Below are 20,395 nucleotides of genomic sequence, written 5' to 3'. Positions count from 1 at the left end.
ACAATACTAAAGCTGGCTGAAGTAGCTCAGGCATGTATTTACCCAATCACGGCTTCTTCTGATGTTTAATGGAGATTCAGTGGGCACAAACCCATTCACTGTCCAACATCAAAGTCTTTCAGGGGTCAACATAGAGCAGGAGACATTCCTCCACTACAGGGCATTAATTATATTTAAATTTTCTGGTGCTCTTTTTAGAATTATTTCACTTACCCGGAAGGTTTTCAAATGATTTCATATTCAGTTAGTATTGCCACTTAATTCCCAAATTATTGCAGAACTCAGTGCATGCAGCAGGGGCTGTCTCGTTAGAGAATTTAGGTCACGTACTACATGAGGTTTTGGTTTGGATGTTTCCATAAAACAAGCTAAAGCAATAGTATGAATAATCAAACCTAAGCAGCATCTCTGTTTAAAAACAATTATTTGAAACATTCCGCGCTGAGATCAAAGTTCACAAGGTACTGGATGAAAACCCTTTTAAAGTTTTTCCCAGTCCTGTGATTCACAGAGAAGACATTTTGGAGTCCAGAGAATCCATTCAAATGCATATACTGTAAACCTTCTGATATCCATTCCTCTTTCCCTTTCAGGTGTACAAACAGAGGAGTCACCTTTCACATGCCTTCAGAAGAGCATGTGCAGAAAACATCTAAGATATGTCTGCTGTACAGAGTTTTAAGTGTAATGCAGGAAGTGTAAGTGCTAAAAATTCACTTTTTTTGTGCCTTTGACATTTGTGGCATAGAAATCATTTTGCGTAGTCAGCCGCATTATGTAGGTCTGGAGTCCTTGTAAATTAAGCTTCATCATTGACCAAGATCTTCACTGAGATTGGCTCAAGGCAGTATATGGATACTAGTAGCTGTTGGCATCATGAGAGGATTCAACCTGTTTTAGACTGGACATGCCCATGGATGTCCATGACTCTTCACAGAGCCTCCTCCATTTCTACCCTGTTCCCCTCAGGGTCTGTGCTACTACCCTGCGGTCTAAGTGACTCCTTGAGTGATATATCATCCACCTGCTTCTCTTCATCTTCATTGGCCTCCTCGTGAACCCAGTGGTGCACACAGTCCTGTTCAGAGCTGCTCCTAACATACCCAGGCAAATTCATGTGCGCCTCATTTTGCCTACTGGCATTTCTGCAGACTTTGCTGGAAATCAGAACCATGCGGGAGCTTGTCACCATCTGAGACTGGCTGCTGGTGCTGTGGGTCATGTTGGTGAGGACGGAGCCATATCTGTAATTGCCGCATGGAGTCGTCCTTTTCCAGTCAATAGCCAGGTTCCATCTAGTCCAAGTCTTCTTGATCTCAGTCTGAACCTAACAGAGGGACAAACAAAATCGATCAACAACAGATCTAAGACATAAATTGTAAGGGGAAGGAGTCAAGAGCTAAAGTAAGCCCTTTATCATCTTCCCCTTAAAGCACAATCTTGAAAATTCACATGGTATGAAGCTCCTCCAGCTGTGTAAAATCAGGTTAAAAATCACGTATTAACCCTTAAGAAAAATCCCAAATGCCCAAACAAATGTCATCAACTATCAGCCAGATTCTAATTCACTTTTTCAAGTTGTACAGTTCCTTTCTCCAGGAGCTGTCTTTTTGTAATCATAGATTCAGATTATAAAACCAGAAGGGACCATTAGTGTAAGGGGTTGCTGAAGTCAGTTTCCTATCATGATGCAAATAATACAAGGGCCTGTTCAAATCCAGACAAAAATTGTTTCCATTTTGTTTATTTTATAATTCATAACAATTTAGGGACCCAACTGCGTGACCTTATCCCTTTAAGAGTTGATCAGCAGCTGTAGCACAAACAGCTAACTTGCAACCACCCTCTTATTATATTCTGTAGAAAACCTCCCTTTCTGTCACTCAGTAATTTAGGTTAGGAGCCTCATCCGATCTGTGCTTTAAACTTACCTCTCCGTTGCAGTAACAATAGATGACAGAGACGAAAAAACCCTGAAGGATAAGAAAGCAGAAATCATTAAGGGATAATTGTCATGTGAAGAACCATGTCAAATGTAAGTCTCCTTACAGCTAAAATTTAGCAGATCTAACTCATGTTAAACATATTAACGAAGTTTATCATTTCTCAAAGTCTTCCAAGTTCATTCCTGTTTCCATGTTATTTTAGCTACACCCAGCAGAGTTTTATCTGTTGTTATCACAATCTCTGGAGAAACAAGATGAGGAGCTGGAAGACAGATACCCTCTCTAGTACAACCGGCTGGAAAATGGAAATCCCTTCCCATGAAATATTTCACATTTTTTTGGGGAAAAAAAAATTGGTCCCAAATCAGAATGAAAAGTAAAAAAATGTGAAATGTTTTGTGAGATGAAAATAGCATTTTCTATTGGAAAATTATTCCAGTGGAGAATTTCCAACCAATTAGCTCTGCTCTCTAATATCTTCAGATTCATGTCTGCAATGTCTGTTTTCTCTGTTATTTCTTGAGTCTACATAATCTTGTGGTTATTTGCATCTAGTTGGCACAGTAATTGAATCCATATTATAGAAAAGTAAACTAAACTCGGATCTTTGTCCCTGAAGCAGAACTTTCCTAACTAGGAAACAAAAAGACATCTATTTTATCACAAAAGCTAATAATACGCCACCAGAGAAAACACACTCACGATACAGTCATCACAATCCTTCCTGTAGTAAATAGCACACAGAGGAGCAGGAGTACTGTTGTATTTTCTCTAGTGTGGAATGAACCCCCAGAGCTCCCAACTGCTACTAGGTTTAGGAATGCAATGACCAACCCTGTCAGAGCTCCGTAAAAATGTGATTTGCCTTTGGTGTCAGAATTACACTGTTACATAGTGTCAGAGATCAGCAGAGAACCAGAGAGAAGGGTAAGGGATGAGAAGGACAGAGAACAAACCAGATAATATATCTCGCACCTGGAAAGAGTTGAAGAAAAGTTCACAGTGCATTCGGATCTGCCATCCCAGCCCGGTGAACGTGTGCGGTAGGCACACAAAGACAATATAATGCACCCCGAAGACCAGAATAAGAACCAAGGTGGACTTCGCTAGCTTCCTGTAAAAGAGTTACAAAAATACATGAATGAGAGTGGATTGCAGTGAGGAGATCATGTAGACTCATTAAGATTGCATCTAACATAGATTTGTTGTCTTTTCAACCTCCTACAGAGTAATGACTTCCTATTTTGTTTTTAGCTAATCATTTTCCAGCATAAAAGAAGTCCCAGTGGCAATATGGGACAATTACATTTCCTCAATCCAGCATAAAACATCAAGTCCCACTTGATTCTGTCCCCAAAACATACCCCAACAAGGGTGATTTGTACTGCAGCCGTTACTCCCTCAGCAGGTACTTACTACCTGAATTAGCGTTTTCTGTTGTACACAAATACTTTTCTATTACATTAGAGCCGTGAGAGCTTTTACACTTCCTCTTGAAAAAGCAAAAGCTCTTTTTTCTTGTGTGAAATGCCAACAAGCTTGTGTGCCTAGAGTGGGTTCAGTTAAAAGGAAATGGGCATTTCCAAGAAAACACTACAAATTAAGGGCTCTACTGTGGCTTGTAGCAAAAACTCTTCAATAGGGTGTGGCTTGTAGCTGCAACACCTCAGTGAGGGAACTGTGAAGAACTGCAGCTCCAAAAGGTCCAATGGAAGTGTACCTACTGCTATATCCCTTGCATGGCTGGCTGGCTCCACTGCTCAGTGTGATGGAGGCTGGGAGCACAACCACCTCACCCCGCCCTCTCTCCTTTTGCACCCCAGGGTGTACCAGCAGGGATCAGTTTCAAACGCTTCCAGAAAATGGTGGAGGTGCTCCCCTCGTTAGGACCGCCCTTTCAATACAGCTTTGCAACTTCAGTGTGCCACTACCTAGCTGGCTGCTCGAGTAACTGTGACAGCCATGAGTGTTTTTCCCATTGGCAGGCAGTGAGAAGGAAGATGTAATCTTTCTTTTCTGATGCAGGCCTTTGCACATTCATCTACACTTTTGTAACCTTAGGGTACTTCTAGACTACCTGCTGGATCGGCGGGTAGTGATCAATTTATCGGGGATTGATATATCACGTCTCATCTAGACGCGATATATCGATCCCCGAATGCACTCCCGTCAACTCCAGAACTCCACCATGGCGAGTGGCGGTAGCGGAGTTGATGGGGGAGCCGCAACCATCTATCTCACACCATGAGGATGGGAGGTAAGTTGAAATAGGATACGTCAAATTTAGCTACGCTATTCCCGTAGCTGAAGTTGCGTATCTTACATCGACCCCCTCCCCCACAGTGTAGAGCAGGCCTTTGGAATACTCTATTCTAATTCACTCTACAGGATTCTACACACAGCGACCAACTGGAAACTGAAGCTAGTGCAGTATTTGGCCAACTACTTGTTAAGCAGAGCATCATGGAGAGAATACATTACACCAGAGTCTGAACTGACTGCCTGTTTGTTCCAGCTGGAGCTTTAATTATATTATTGGTTATAATTAAAATGTTCTTGTGATACTGACAGGCCAGGTGCCAGCTCTTGCCAAGGCTTTAGGACTCAGCTGAGCACTGACAAATTCATTGCTGGAAACCGGTCTGTTTCACCTGGGTGTTAGTATGGTGAAGATGGACACTAGGCAGATAACAATGTGCTTAGTGTTTAGACTTTATGACATGCTTGTAAGTTGCTGCATGCACTAATCTCACTTGTAATATTTTTATCACATGCTATAAGGTAGTATTTTAGTTTTTGCTGTATAACTGTACAAAATGTTTGCCCTGAAACTGTCAACCTGATTGAAAGGGATTGTCTCCTGCTCATTGAGAAGGCTATCAAAACTCAATGGGCCATTGTGGATACCACAATACAAAGACATTGTTAATTCCTCCCGCACACTCATGAAGAGGTTATGTGCAAAAGGGCTCATCCCAGCAGCTTGAATTCTGGAAGAAGGAAATAAAGGTAGAGAACAAGAAAAATTTTGCATTTATTTTTCTGTTTGGACTTTTTCAGGAGCCATGAAGCAGAAGCAGAGATCCCTAGGGTCAACCTAGGTTAGCCCTATAAGACATTCAGGGCTGACAGATTACTACAACTCTATCATCTTTTGGAACCACAGACTGTAACTCATTGGAATATATATACTTGCCTGCTTTATCTGTAAATAATTCTCTCATTCCTTTTCTTAGTTAACAAATCCTAAGTTAGTTTATTACAGGACTGGCTACAAGCATTGTCTTTGGTGTGAGATCTGGTCTCTTGGGACTGGAAACAACATGAATCTTTTGTGATCTTTGGTTTATGTGGCAACCAACTATCACGGAGTCCAGCTTATCTGGCAAGATAGAGTGGAATGCCCAAGGGGACTGTCTGTGACTCCATGGTAAGACTGGTATCGTGCTTCGGGAGTTCACATTTGTTACCAGGTTGGTGAAATCTAATTTTTGACCATCTGCCCTGAGATTGGCACTCACGGTTGTGAACCACTCCAAACAGCGTGACAGTCCTTCATTGGTTTGGGAACTGGTTAAGTGAGACACCACCTTGCACCTTGAAGAGATGCTTGACTGTGCTTGAGTTAAAGGTAGACATCTGCTCGCAGGACATTCTCCATATTGGGTGCTCAGTTTGGAATGCACTCCCTCCCCTTGATTCACCAATCTCAGAGTTGTTACCCTGCAATACCCACCTGTTTTCTCAGGAGTTTGGTAGATCAATGGGTTGACTTGGATCCCAAGTGGTGATGGTAGTTATAAGGGTAAGAGGGGATTTTTGAGAGTACACCTCTATAAGAGTTCTGTAAGCATTTGTGTGTGTGTGATTTTAAATTATATTTCATTATGGTTAGGTGTGCTAGAGTTGTAGCATCTGCTGGATAGATCTAGATTAATGAATAAATTAGTACTGTTGATTAATCGCAGTTAACTCGTGATTAACTCAAAACAATTTACTGCAATTAAAAAAATTAATCACGATTAATCGCACTGTTAAAATAGAATACCAATTGACACGTATTAAATATTTTTGGATGTTTTTCTACATTTTCAAATATATTGATTTCTATTACAACACAGAATACAAAGTGTACAGTGCTCACTTTATATTATTTTTTATTACAAATATTTGCACTGTAAAAATGATAAACAAAAGAAATAGTATTTTTCTATTCACTTCATACAAGTCTTGTAGTGCAATCTCTCTATCCTTAAAGTGTAACTTGCAAATGTAGATTTTTTTTGTTACATAACTGCAGTCAAAAAGAAAACAACGTAAAACTTTACAGCCTACAAGTCCACTCAGTCCTACTACAGACAGCTGCTCAGACAAACAAGTTTGTTTACATTAAAAGATACTGCTGACTGCTTTTTATTTACAATGTCACCTGAAAGTGAGGACAGGTGTTCGCATGGCACTTTTGTAGCCAGCATTGCAAGATATTTACATGCCAGATATGTTAAACATTCATGCTTCGGCCACCATTCCAGAGACATGCTTCCATGCTGATGATGCTTGTTAAAAAAATAATGTGTTAATTAAATTTGTGACTGAACTCCTTGGCGGAGAACTGTATGACTCCTGCTCTGTTTTATCTACATTCTGTCATATATTTCATGTTATAGCAGTCTTGGATGATGACCCTGCACATGTTTGTTTTAAGAACACTTTCACAGCAGATTCGACAAAACACAAAGAAGGTACCAATCTGAGATTTCTAAGAATAGACACAGCTCTCGACCTAAGGTTTAAGAATCAGAAGTACCTTCCAAAATCGGAGAGGGATGAGGTGTGGATAATGCTTTCATATAACTTAAAAGAGGAACACTCTGATGTGGAAACTACAGAACTCCAGCCACCAAAAAAGAAAATCAACCTTCTGCTAGTGGCATCTGACTCAGATGATGAAAATGAATATGCGTTGGTCTGCTCTGCTTTGGATTGTTATCAAGCAGAATCTGTCATAAGCATGAATGCATGTCTCCTGGAATGGTGGTTGAAGCGCATCTTTAGCGCATCTGACACATAAATATCTTGCGATGCTGGTGTGACGTTGCACTTCACAATGTTTTATGGAAATGCACTTATGAGTATGAATATGATGTAACTGGAATATGCCTTATGCAAAAGATCTCTTGTAAGTTATCATTACGCAGCTTATGATCTACTGAATATATTCCTCCTATTTGTATGCATGTATCATTCTTGTATCTGAAGCTAGAAAGATGAAGTATAACTCTATGGTCCTATTGTAATTATGCAAAGTGTGGGCCATTAATGGTGGTTTAGAATCTTGATGGCTCCCACTGACTAGGACAATTGGTTGTAGATGGTTTATTTACCTGCAAACCTTCCTGCATGTACAGGCCAGCCCTGGAAGAATGGAGGCTGGGGTCTCACAGGACATGTGAACATATCACATGATACTGGAATCCATCTTAAACCTGGTGCTTTTCCTTTTAGGAGGAGGGGTGAGGACCCAGAGAGACAAGATTCCAGCCTGGTGCCAAAGCTATAAAAGGGGATGGAACAGAACAAAGGGGGCAGCCAGTCATGACAACACACCTGCTTTCCACCTAAGATGTCTGCTGGAACTAACAATGACTGTACCAGGGGAAAGGATTGGGCTCAGACTAGGAAGGAATCTAGCCTGTGAAAGAAGCTTATTGGAACATCTCTGAGGGTGAGATTTTACTTGTAATCAGTTTCCTAACATATTAGGCTTAGACTTGTGTGTTTTTGCTTTATTTTGCTTGGTGACTTACTTTGCTCTGTCTGTTATTACTCAGAATAATCCTATGTTTTATACTTAATAAAATCACTTTTGTTTATTAGTAAACCCAGAGTAAGTGATTAATACCTAGAGGAGCAAAGAGCTGTGCATATCTCTCTATCGGTGTTATAGAGGGTGGATAATTTATGAGTTTACCCTGTATGAGCTTTATACAGAGTAAAACGGATTTATTTGAGGTTTGGATCCCATTGGGAGCTAGGTGTCAGGGTGCTGGAGATAGGTGACTTTCTGAGCAGTTAAAGTCTGCAGCTTTGGGGGTGTGGACCAGACCTGGTTCTGTGTTGCAGCAGACTAGCATGTCTGGCTCAACAAGGCAGGGTTCTGGAGTACCAAGCTGGCAGGGAAAATGGGCTCAGAGGTAATTCCAGCACGTCAGGTGACAGTCCCAAAAGGGATCCCAGTGAACCAACCTGTCACAGCCGATTACAACAGTACCATGTGGATGCCTGTTTCTCACTTTCAGGTGACATTGTAAACAAGATGCAGGCAGCATTATCTCCTGTAAATTGTAACCAAATTTGTTTGTCTGAGTGATTGGCTGAAGTAGGACTGAGTGGACTTGTAGGTTTTAAAGTTTTACATTGTTTTATTTTTGAATGCAGTTATTTTTTGTAAATAACTCAACATTTGTAAGTTCAACTTTCATTATTAAGAGATTGCACTACAAGCCTTGTATTAGGTGAATTGAAATATACTATTTCTTTTGTTTTTTACAGTGCAAATATTTGTAATAGAAAAGAACTAAAAAGTGAGCACTGTACACATTGTACTCTGTGTTGTAATTGAAATCAATGTATTTGAAAACGTGGAAAACATCCAAAAATATTTAAATAAATGGTATTCTATTATTGTTTAACAGTGCAATTAATCGCTTGACAGCCCTAGAATAAATGAATGAATATTTTTCAGAAATGCCCACATGAAAGATTAATTTGCATGCCTACACAGTCTGGAAGATGAGTTTACAAAACCAGAATATTTCAGATGAATGTAGCAAAACAATCCATCAACTCCAAAACTTCTCAGAAGCTAGGTGTCAAAGGCTGCTTCACCTTTTATTGAGACTTGTAGGTGATTCATACTGTTTAAAGCATCCCTTTTAACCAGAAAAATCTTGAACATGCTGTTAAACAAAATCCAGTCCAGGAATTTACCTGTATTGTTTCCTTGTGTCATACCCAACAGCATTTGTCTCCCAAATTTTGGTTGCCAGAACCCGTACGGTATTCAGGAACAGAATGAAGTTCAGCTGCAAAATACAGAGAGGTATTACAGGGACACAAACAGTTAACTATCTTGCAGGCAGCTGTGCAAATTTTTGGAGGTTGAAAAGAATGTCATCAGTAGCATAGGCACGAAAACAATGAAGAACATTTTGCCACATAGGAAAACTTCAGCAAGGATAAAATGATATATTTCTGATCACTGGTCCAGGATATTGCTTGGAAAAGTTACTGGTTCTGAAGTTCCTAGCCCTGGCTAGTTGCGAGACATATCACTTGGTTATCATGGATGGGTCAGATTTTCAGCTCCATTCAAGTCAACCGTGCCAAATGAAACCACTCCAGTTCTGACATGGGCTAAGCCATGAAAGATAGATATTAGTGAGGTGTTAATGATGGGATCCCATGTTTTCCATTACTAAAAGCTTTAGAGCCAGGTTCATTGGGCTGGAGGCTACTCCAGAGGTGCAAAGTGGACTGGCTATCTGGGTGGGAGGAAGGAGGAATCCTTGAGTGGCAGAGAGATGACATAGACACTCCTATGTCAACCCTTCTTGGGTTTAGTGTAGGAGGAATAGCCTAGCAAAAGGGACCGTGGCCGTGAGGGCCTTTTGGGGGCTATAGGCACCATGTTTAAGTCATGCTGAGGACTACAACCAATGCCCATTGACCACATGATCAGGGAGTTACAACGATGGCTTAATACCACCTTAGGCCATCACCTCCCTGTGCACTTGTACTGAGCACAATTCCGCCAGTTCAGTGACTCTGGGCCTAACTGCAGCTGTACTTAACCTAGAAGCAGGTCAAACCACATCAGGATCTGAGAGACACAAAAGCCAGATCGGTATAATGTTTTTTTGTTTTTTTTTTAAGGGCTGATGTCCTCAATCTGGCCAGGTTTACTGGAGTTGGCAGTAGCAGCACTGATGAAATTGGACGAATCCCAGCTACCCAAAGCTATATGGCATTTCTTTCCAGCCCAGGAGGTTTGGGAGATACTGCACCTTAAAACAGGTCCCGCTGAATTGCCAGAGATTTTTTTTTTGGCATTGCTTGAGCACAGGACATAGTAAGCTCTAGGGTTCACACCAGTGAAATTTTTCTATGCATCACAGGTAGCCCTGTTGTCACAGTTTATTTCACACTGTTTCCCTCGTACATACCACCAGTATTATGAACATGCAGGGCTTTCATCTGCAAACCACCCATTTCAGGCGCAGCTTTGGCAAGACTTCTGTGGTGTAATTTTGAAATCCTGACTACACCTGCTGCCTTTATTAGGCCTAGAAAGAATTTTCTATTCCATGTGCCTATTATCGCATCAGCTAAACCCTCCCACAGAACTGGCTGTTGATTGTGAACAAACAATCAAATGGTCATAGTGTCGCTTGAAACTCTAGTGTGTACGCTGCCAGGGGATCATACAATATGCTGCCAAAGGGATGAAATTGAGAGTATAATGGGTCCTTTGTATCACTAATTGGAATCCCACTCGGTCACAACAGCATATTGCCAGTGGAAACACCTGCAGTGAAAGAAAAAGCCCTGGGGTCCCTTATGGAGAACTTTTATCCACATGAATCAAACAGAAATTTGTCAGGAAACTTTCAAATCTGAGCTCACTGTCAGACCCTTTCTCCCCAAAGCCCAGCTAGTCAATGGAAGCATTTTCCCATTCACTTCAGTGGCTTTGAACTAGGCCTTTGTTGCCGCTCTGACCTCTGAAATAAGGGCAGAACATCTGGGAGGTAAGCTGGTCTTGGTGAAAGGCTTTGGAATTCCTTGTTCCTGTAGGTCCTTCAGAGGCTAAGTTTAGGACATTAATTCACACAGGGCCTGAGCCTGATTCTCCTGCAGTTTAAATCAGAAGTAATTCCATTGAAAATAATGGAGCAAGACCAGTGGCATGAGAGAAGAATCAGGTTAAGAACTGGACAGCATAATACATGAACACAGACAGTTCATTCATATATTACTGAGGCTGTAGGAACAGGACTTGAAGAAAGGAAGCGCCCCCTGTGTTAAGCTTGGTAACTTCCATTATGTACATTACTGTCTCTTTCACCTTGAAACACAGTGAAAGATCCCAACTGAGACCAAAAGAATGTATTGATTATACTCCAAATACTGCAGTGAAGTGGAGTATGCTGAAAAAGAGCACCTATCCCACTACTTTCTGGCAATTCCTTATTTCTACAGCAATTCTAAATAGTATACAGAACAGTATGCAGAGGGCTCTCGCTCCAGTGCTCATAAAGATACCAAGGGATGCGACACAACCTCCAGCAATAGAATTTTTTTAAATCAAGCTTTCACGTTTTTTCTAGCAGATAGTGCAAGCAGAGCTATTGGACGTGAAGCAGGAATTAATTCTTTGACCTTCTATGGCCTGTGATTGCAGGTGGTCAGAGTAAATTATCACAATGATCCCTTCTGGCCTTTAAAAAATCTGTGACTAATTGACCTGATTCCAATCTCATTTACACAAGTTCTGTGCTGCTGTATGTCACTGGGCATGAAGCTCCTTTACAATTAAGCCTCTTTTATACTATTACATCGGTGTAAAGGAGAATTTACATCCACTTCAGATGTAAAGAGATGAAGAGGGGCCGTAGTGTAAACACGAATCAGGCTCCATTGACTTTAATGGAGTCACTCCTCTTTTACACCTATGTAAATTAGCCCACAAACAGCCCCACAAGCCTCACTAAAAGAAATAGGAAAAAGGTGACTTTGTCAGTTTAGATGTTACTCTTTTTGGTTTCTTGGGTGTGTGCCTTTAAAAAAAATCTGCTTCCTCTCTCTTTGTTTTCATTTCTCTCACTCAGCTGTTGTGCTGCTTTGTTTACTTGGCTTTCCTGCAATATTTCCAGGCTCATTTGAAAACAAACCAATTCATCAGATCTAATGTCTGCGTCGTACTCAGAGAGCAAACAGCAGTGTAAACTGTTACTCTTGGGCTTGAAAAGAAGCCCCGTGTTCTATTCTAGAGACCTGACCCGTGTGTTTGATAATAAAAATTTGTTCTGTAATAGGATGGGGCACCAGTAATATTATTTCTATGTATCATAGCAGTGCTTAGTGGCCCCAGTTGAGATTATCACCCCATTGATCTAGGTACTGTATAAATACTGAGAGTGTGTCTACACTACCATTGAAGGGGAATTGCAGCGCAGGTAAGCATACCTGTGCTAGCTTTAATCTAGCTAGTGGATCTAAAAACAGCAGTGAAGATGTGGCAGCACCGACCCTTTCATGGGCTGTACAAGCTGCCTGGAATCCTGAGTAGGAAGTGAGGTCTGTGTCGCCACATTTTCACTGCTATTTTGGCATGAGAGATAGTAGCTTGCTAAATGCAGAACCAGCACATACCCTACAGGGGGAGGGATAGCTCAGTGGTTTGAGCATTGGCCTGCTAAACCCAGGGTTGTGAGTGCAATCCTTGAGGGGGCCCCTTAGGGAACTGGGGTAAAAACAAACAAACAAAAAAAAAAAACCTGTCTGGGGATTGGTCCTGCTTTGACAGGGGGTTGGACTAAATGACCTCCTGAGGTCCCTTCCAACCCCGATAACCTATGAATTCCCCAGACATTCTCTCAATGCATCTAGTCCTCACCTTTCAAACCTCTTTCACTATCCTGGGTTCTCAATCCTACAGTTTTGTGATGCTGACAATCAAGTTGAAACTGCCATGCTCATTCTCATTTGGGAAGCAAGCTGGCTTGGAAGCAAGATCTCCTGTACCAACCTGTCATAACACTGAGTTTACTACAAATCTGTTTTGAGCCCAGTAAAAGGCATAGCTCTGGAAACCCACCAAAGTGTCATTTTGATAACAGTAAAAAAACTTGGTGTCAAGTGCAGAAGTGGCTAATAACGAGGGGCCGTCTCTAGTACCTAGACTCAAGCACATTTCAATGAGCCATCTAAAAGCTTTAAATCACAGGTGATTCTGAAAAGTAGATTTTAATGTCTGGACAAATTTGATCATTTATTGCAATACCTCTCTTAAGATAAGAGATTCTGGCTATAGCTGCAGTGCTGCAGCCATTAATAGTGAATTTTTATGAGGATGAGGCAGCAGAAATAAGTGTGTCTCGAAATGGAGGATGTAAATGTAAACATAACAGAAGAAGAAAACGCTCTCCAAAGATTTTTTTTTTTTTTTTGCTTCTGCTGAAGCAAACAAAATTAACTGGGTAAGGACGCGTGTCCTGGTTACAGAAGCATCTTTGACAGGTTAGGTTGATGCGCAATGAAAATTCAGTATGCACCAGCCCTTTAAAAAAATCCAGTTTTCATGTGTTTTTAAGGTGTCACATCAAGCTCTGCACAGTATATAGATGAGCTCAGCAGAGGTGCTGAAGTTAAAGCTACGCTGGTATAAATAAGAAGGGGCTATTGGCTGAGTGTTCTCTGGCCTCGTGGCTTTGGAATTCAACCCCAACTCAACGGTTCAAACCAGACCAAATCTGATCAGCTGAGATGAGCAAAAAGCGATCATGAAAATATCACGGTGTTCTTTGTTCTGCTGGTGTAGAAAAGGAACAATGATTGGGTCATTCCAAATTTTTTCTTTAACATTTTTATAGAACATTTTTCGTTTGGGCTTTTTAATTTTTTTTTATTTTTCCTTTCTCCCATTTCCCCTCCCCCCCCTTTCCCATGTTGCTAACAGGAAGAATGATAACTCAAATCTCAAAAACTTAAATAACCCCCCCACGGTTTTGTTTTCTACGGTTGTTCAAAAGACCAGGACCATTTGAGAATAAAAAAATGTCATGATGGTTTCCAATTTCCTAAAAAGCTATTTTTGACACTGCCCTCCCCCATGTCTCTCCCTCACCACAAATTGTCCAACCCACTCTAACTTTGCAGCATGCCGTGAGGATCAGTAGTAATCTTTATGCATCCGACGAAGTGGGTATTCACCCACGAAAGCTCAATACGTCTGTTAGTCTACAAGGTGCCACAGGACTCTTTGCTGCTTTTACAGATCCAGACTAACGTGGCTACCCTCTGATACTAGTAATCTTTAGTGAATTATTGGTGGGGAAAAGGTATTTATGTTTTTACTATGCTGGGATTGCTGATGGTGGGTTATGCTGGATTGCATTACTGCTCTTTTTTGGAATAATTTTGTATGTATTTTAAGTTATGTCAGGGGAGTGTACAGACGCATTCTGTATAAATATAATATTTATTTTATGGGCCAGATTAATTAGTAGGATAATGGAGGCTTGTTTTCCCTATGCATTGGTAAATGATAGTCTTTTTACTTCCGTATTTGAATAAATTGTTCAAGTGATTATTTTCATGTGTGTGTCAAAAATTGGGCCATATACAGCGCATGAATGATATTTGTGACGTGTTGATTTTATATAACTATGGACATGAGATTAATCACATGAAATGCATGAAAGTTGGCAGGTCCAGCTGCTGTATTAGTGTTATGTTTATTATTTGCGTGCGCAGTTACGGTCACAAAGACTGGTGCACAATACAGCACAATGGGCAATGCTGCCACTGACCTGGGCCATTGTGGATACAAGCGCTACAATTCCAAAAGCAAAAGTGTGGCCCCATTAGCACTATCCCTTCTGAAGACTCTACCTTCACACCAAGCTCGCGGTAGTTTTAATGAGGGTTTCACACATGGAAGAGCAGCATGATTGGGCCCCTGGAGCCACACATAACTTTCCTATCTTCCTTGCCCCAGGCTGTGCTTTTCAGACATTCCCTTTAACACGAAATGTTAAAGAGCTAAAATTCAGGACAAGAAAATGGGCACTGGAATTGAAACTACAACGAGAATCTTTCATTTCCAATATCGGTTATGAAACATCAATGCTGCCCATTAAGGCTTTCCTCCCTTTCCTGCTTTTCTGTCAAGCTATTGCCTGCACCGCACGTGTTGACAGTTGCTGCTGTAGTATGGTATTATGTCGGTAAGTTAGTGAAGGACGAGTTGTCATTGCCTAAAATAATAGCCAATTTATAACAAAAATCCAGAGGATTTATTTATCTTAAACAAAAAGCCTCTTGCCTGCGACACTAGAACCCACTTTTCTGTTTATTATGAGAGGTATCAACATTTAAGAGAGAAAAGCTCATTTTTGGGGGGGGAGAAGGGACCACTCCTCCCCAGCAGCCTTCAGATGTACATGTGCCCCCTTTTCAAACGGGGCTGGAAAAGGAGCCTGCCCTGCACTCACAAGGCAGGGTTGGCTCCTGACACACAGGGCTGGGTCTAGGTCCCTGCTTCAGGCACCACAACATGGTACACAGAGTCGTGTGCATGTCACAAAGCCACTTACTCAAATATGGCCCAGCTGGTCATCACGAATGGTACTGCAGCCCTGTGCACCAGGTCGCAGCAGTGGGGTGGCTCAATAAAGCAGGACAGAAGCTGCCGCTGCCAGGTGAGTGTGAGGCAGGCTCAGGCTTGCTCTCCAGCTCTTTCCCTGCCCTTCTCCCCCACCCCAGGCTTTCCCTTCATGCAGGGCCGGGATTAGGGGTGCAGTGTCAGATCAGAGAGTGTGGCAAGGCAAGGAAGACGTGTACCCACTGAATAGGGAGGTACCACCAATGACCCATCTCTCTCCTCCCTTGGTTGCAAAACTGTAGCAAAGGATGAGGAAATGGTGTACGACAGATTAATTTTAGTGTGGTGAATAAAAGCAGCCACTTACTGTAGATCTTTGATAACACGGCTGCATTCTGGAGTTTCTTTCACTACAATATTAGGTGGTAGGCTTTGATTTCTAAGAGTACCCTCTCCCCGTAGGGCAGGTGTGCAAATATTCACATGCATGAAGGGCTGTGTGCATGTGAATCTTCCTTTTCACCTTTCACACACAATGATTCAGGGTAACATTTTGGAAAGCACCTAAGTCCCATTTTCAAAAGTGGCTTGGGCACTTAGGCACCTAAGTTCTACTGATCTTTCCATGGGGAAATATGGCTTGTCAACACTGAGAGCTAGGGTGTGGCAAACTGGGGTGCGAAACTACAGTGCACAAGCTCAGCATGCGCTAACTGTCTGTGGACCTTGCTACCGCACACCAAAAGCTCCTTTGAGCGCAACAGACTAGTGTGTTGTAGATTTATACCCCAGCTTTCCACTAACTCTCCCAAGTACCGACGTTGCTTTTGAAAATGGGACTTAAGTGATTTTGAAAAGGTAACCCTTAGCCTACCATTGAATAAGACCATCTTTATCTGCTATCATAAACAAAGTGTTCTCAGTCTGGAACTAAAAAAAAATAAGCCTTTAGAACTATTATCCTAAACTTTCCCCTTGAGGTTCAAAAACAAAATGTTGGATTAACTTTATTTTTAAATTGTTTTTCATTGTCACCCTTTGCTACACTTCTGGATGGGACCAATAAAGGAAGTGATTAAATCCTGACACAAAGGCAATTCTTATGTTATTCCTGGCCTGGACAGGAAGCACTGGAAATTCCATCAGAACATCTGTTTGTGGGCAAGTTCCAGCCAATTTTGTAGACTAAAGAGAGTTCAATAATTAGGAAAAGGATCCAAAATTTAGAGTGTTTATCTGAACGGAGTCTAACCTCTGACTCATCATTTATCCGTTGCTAGGGAAAGCTTCACCTTGATCAACTTCATTTCTTGAGTCACTTTTTCTGATAGATCCCCCGGGTTAGTTTAGAGCCTAAGGTAACCTGCTCCTCAAGCCACCCTCCCCCGCCCCACTCTCACTTCAGAACCTGTATCTTTTACAGCAAAGCCACAGAGTTTTTTTTCAAAAATAATCAGATGACCAATAAACCATTTACTCTACATTGCATGTATAAAACCTACCCCGATGGCTGCTAATATTGGTGCTTGGTAAATCCATTTGATAGCGCCGGCACTGAGCTCCCAGCATCTGTGATATCAACAAATACCTAGAGTTAAACTAATGACAATAGCAACAATCAATCAAAGGTTTGTGGGGGGTTTTTAAGTTTTATTTTTTCCCCATTGGCTAGAATGAGTCATGCTCATTTTGGAAGCATGTAGAAGAATGAGCCGTCATTTTCGGTCAGCCAAAAGGAACAGTCAGCGCTAGGTTATCAGTCTATGAAAAGACCAACAAAACCGGCCACATCATCACCATCAAAACAATCACCCCAGCACTTGGACTAATTGCTGGCAATCGCAGAGTGAAAGGACAAGGAGATTGAAAGCTCTGCTCAACAGTTGATCCCACCAGGGCACAGTTGAGACAGTAGTGGTTGCACAGAAGGGGACATTCGCTAATGCTGTCATGATAGCATCTTTCATGAACGCTGACTGGAGATGTGGTTTTTAAGCAGGAAAAGCATGTCAGCCATAAGTTCAAGCTTCAGACTGATGCCAAAAAATGTGCTTGGCTGATAGATCAGTGACAGAGAGTGGAGGCGAAAACAAGACTTACCGATACAACCTAGATGGCCATATTAGACAAACATGCAGGGCTTTGATGACTAATGATGAGGGTACAGGGAATCAGAGTTTGTCTCTACAAAAACATAAGCCAAAATGATGCGATCCTTTACCTCCTGCTGCATGCTTTCTTTATATAAACGTAGGCATTATAGCTGTTTAGCTACTCTAGAGCAATGTACGTACTTTACCACAAATGCTACAGTTGGGTCAGCTGTAGCTGCAATCATGTTAATGATAGAGGCCATGCCACTACTTGCTAAATGCAGATACCATGGTTTTACAGGACTAAAATGTCAGTTTAGGGATAAGTTGTGAACTTTTTTTCCCGCTGGGGAATGCTTACACACACCCATTGGCCCATTGACATCAATGGGGCCCCGGTATGACTAAGTGCCCACCAGGCTGAGTTAGGGGGTCACAATCTAGCCCGTGGTTAGTAAATCATGCATATGACTTGCCAAGCATGGGTGTATCCATTTACAAGTAGTGATGGGCCTGGAGTGGCAAGTCTTAAGCAACATCAGGCCTTGTTTTAGGGCTATTTTATGAGCTCACTTTCTGCTGAATGGGCGTATGTATTGTCTGACCATCACAATCATTTTCTATCTTACTCTATATGAGACTCTTAGCCCGTCAGGCTTGTCAACAGTGCCTTCTGCTCTCTAAAGGACTTATTTTCTTCCTGTTGTTGACAAAATAATGTCTGCAATATCATACCCACACAGATACATGAAAGAATATCAACTGATTGGCATGCTGTACATGGTTTCAGCCCCTGTACAATAAGCAACGTTTTAGTATGAAGCTACTTTGCACATAAAGGGTCAAATGCTAAGCAAACACACCCAAAATACATCATTTGTGATGTCTGCATGGCTATTTTTCAGCTGGAATAACTGACTTAATTGATAGTGGCTAGCACAGCTGAAACGCCTTTGAATTTTCACCAGAGCGCCACCCCATCTGTAATTGCATTGTCCAGTGCCCATGGCTGTCACATCGAAGCACATCACAATCTAATGCATTTATCCTCACAACAGCCCACTGAGGCAGGGAAGTGCTATTATCTACATTTGCTGGATGGGGAAATGAAGCACAAAGAGACTAACTGACTGTTCCACAGTCGCACAGAATGCCAATGGCAAAGCGGGAACTTGAACGCAGGTCTCCCCACTCCTTACGCAGGGGCCTTGCCCTTAGAGCAGAGCTTCAACTAGCATCAAGCTGTGTTGAACCACTGACTTCCATGGAATAATGCTGATTTACATCACCTGCTGTTCAGCCCACATGTCGGTGATCCGCTTGCTAAAATAGATATTTAAAAACGATGGGATTTTCAATTCAAAAAAAGCCAGAAGAGCGGGAACTGGCTGGAGGCTATTTGCTGCTCATAGTGGGGGTTTAAACATCAGTAGCATTCCTTCTAAATGCCTGTGCCTACACAACTTATGTGGACTACTTTATAGTCTTTAATAATTTGCTTCTTTCGGTTTGGAAGGTAGCTCTATTGAAAGGAGCCAGACAGATAGCCCTAGAGACTGAAGTCACTGACTGAACAAGATGAGCGACAGCTACTGGAAGCTGGTTCCTTTTGAGTGCTGTTGAATGACCTCTGTGAAGTCAGTTGATGGTCTCCAGCCAATTTCAAGTTAGCAGATGCCCATATCACAAAAACCACCCAAGCAATTGACATCTTTACTGGAAGACTCAGCAGCGAGGGCAAGAATTGACTCACCCATCAGGGTGGGGGGTAGGAGGGGCTCCCTCAGCTCAGAGTTTAATCATGGTGACATGACAAGAGCCCTAATCACACCAGTTTGATAAAGGCCTTTCAGTCTCTGGGGCTGTCAATCTGGCAATGAATCATGTTGCAGAATAGGTTATCTTATGACGGCAAATTTATGGAATACCCATGAATGGCAAGAAATCAGGCAAGAATATATGGTGTGTAACAGACAAACAGCACTGCTTTTTTTTTATTAATAAGATATTGTACTTGATTTCTTCTGGCCACTCACTCCACCGAGAAAGTATGTTTATTTTACAAAGTAAGCAAAAGCTGTTTGAATTTAGACAATCTGTAAAAATAAATAAATAAATAGATAAAAACCGATCGATACACAGATTTAAAGCCCAGAAAGGACCATTATGATCTAGTCTGACTTCCTGCATTACACAGCTCAGAGAATTTCACCCAGTGAGTTCTGCATCAAGCCCACACATTCCATTTAAAGTACAGTACATCTTTTAGAAGTACATGTGGGCCCAGCTCCTAAAAAGTAGTTAAGAACCTAATTCCCTTTTAAATCAATGGGAGTTAGGTGCCTAAATACCTTTGAGGATCTGAGCTCCAGTCTTGATTTAATGACTTCAAGTGATGGAGAATCAACCTCATCCTTAAATTGTTCCAATGGCTAATTACTCTCACTGTTAAAAATGTGCACCTTATTTTTAGTTTGAATTTTGAGGGTGATTTTCTCCTTTCTGACAGATGGACAGAGGTAGAGAGAATGCGCACACAAGCCACAGTGATAGGTGGCAATAGTTTTAATTTTCCGTACATTTAGGTTGAGTAGGTATACTGTGTTACACTAAGCTATACTACATGAGGGGAAAGAAATATATATTATTGTACTGCTAACTAGAGCTGAGTGATAAATGTTTTTCTCATCCTAGGAAAACTTTTGAGATTTTTTTTCCCACCCTGACTCAGAATGAAAAGTCAAAATCTTGAAAATGTTTGTCAGCCAACAATTACAAAATCAATCATTCAATCAGTTTGGATCCATCAAAAACACGGTTACTCACCTTTGTAACTGTTGTTCTTCGAGATGCATTGCTCATATCCATTCCAGTAGGTGTACGCGCCGCGCGTGCACGTTCGTCGGAAGACTTTTACCCTAGCAACTCCAGCGGGCCGGCAGGTCGCCCCCTAGAGTGGCGCCGCCATG

The 20,395-nt window shown here is 41.6% G+C and overlaps 1 protein-coding gene across 1 annotated transcript in view; it reads right to left on the bottom strand.

Annotated features, from left to right (window-relative positions):
- Positions 1-681: 681 nt before the first annotated feature.
- The window catches only part of PTH2R (parathyroid hormone 2 receptor), a 121,439-nt gene continuing 101,725 nt past the window's right edge, over positions 682-20,395 (bottom strand). The window contains exons 9-13 of the mRNA XM_032765055.1: positions 16,836-16,902; positions 8,937-9,031; positions 2,922-3,060; positions 1,932-1,973; positions 682-1,327 (exon numbers count right to left, since the gene is read on the bottom strand). Coding sequence (XP_032620946.1) covers positions 932-1,327; positions 1,932-1,973; positions 2,922-3,060; positions 8,937-9,031; positions 16,836-16,902 — 739 coding nt within the window. The 3' untranslated portion in view covers positions 682-931. The remainder of the gene's footprint in view (positions 1,328-1,931; positions 1,974-2,921; positions 3,061-8,936; positions 9,032-16,835; positions 16,903-20,395) is intronic.

The sequence above is a fragment of the Chelonoidis abingdonii genome, chromosome 10 (assembly GCF_003597395.2).
Source record: "Chelonoidis abingdonii isolate Lonesome George chromosome 10, CheloAbing_2.0, whole genome shotgun sequence".
In the NCBI taxonomy this organism is placed as follows: Eukaryota; Metazoa; Chordata; order Testudines; family Testudinidae; genus Chelonoidis; species Chelonoidis abingdonii.
Note: the sequence above shows the minus strand (reverse complement) of the source record. Positions and strands in the feature narration are given on the sequence as shown.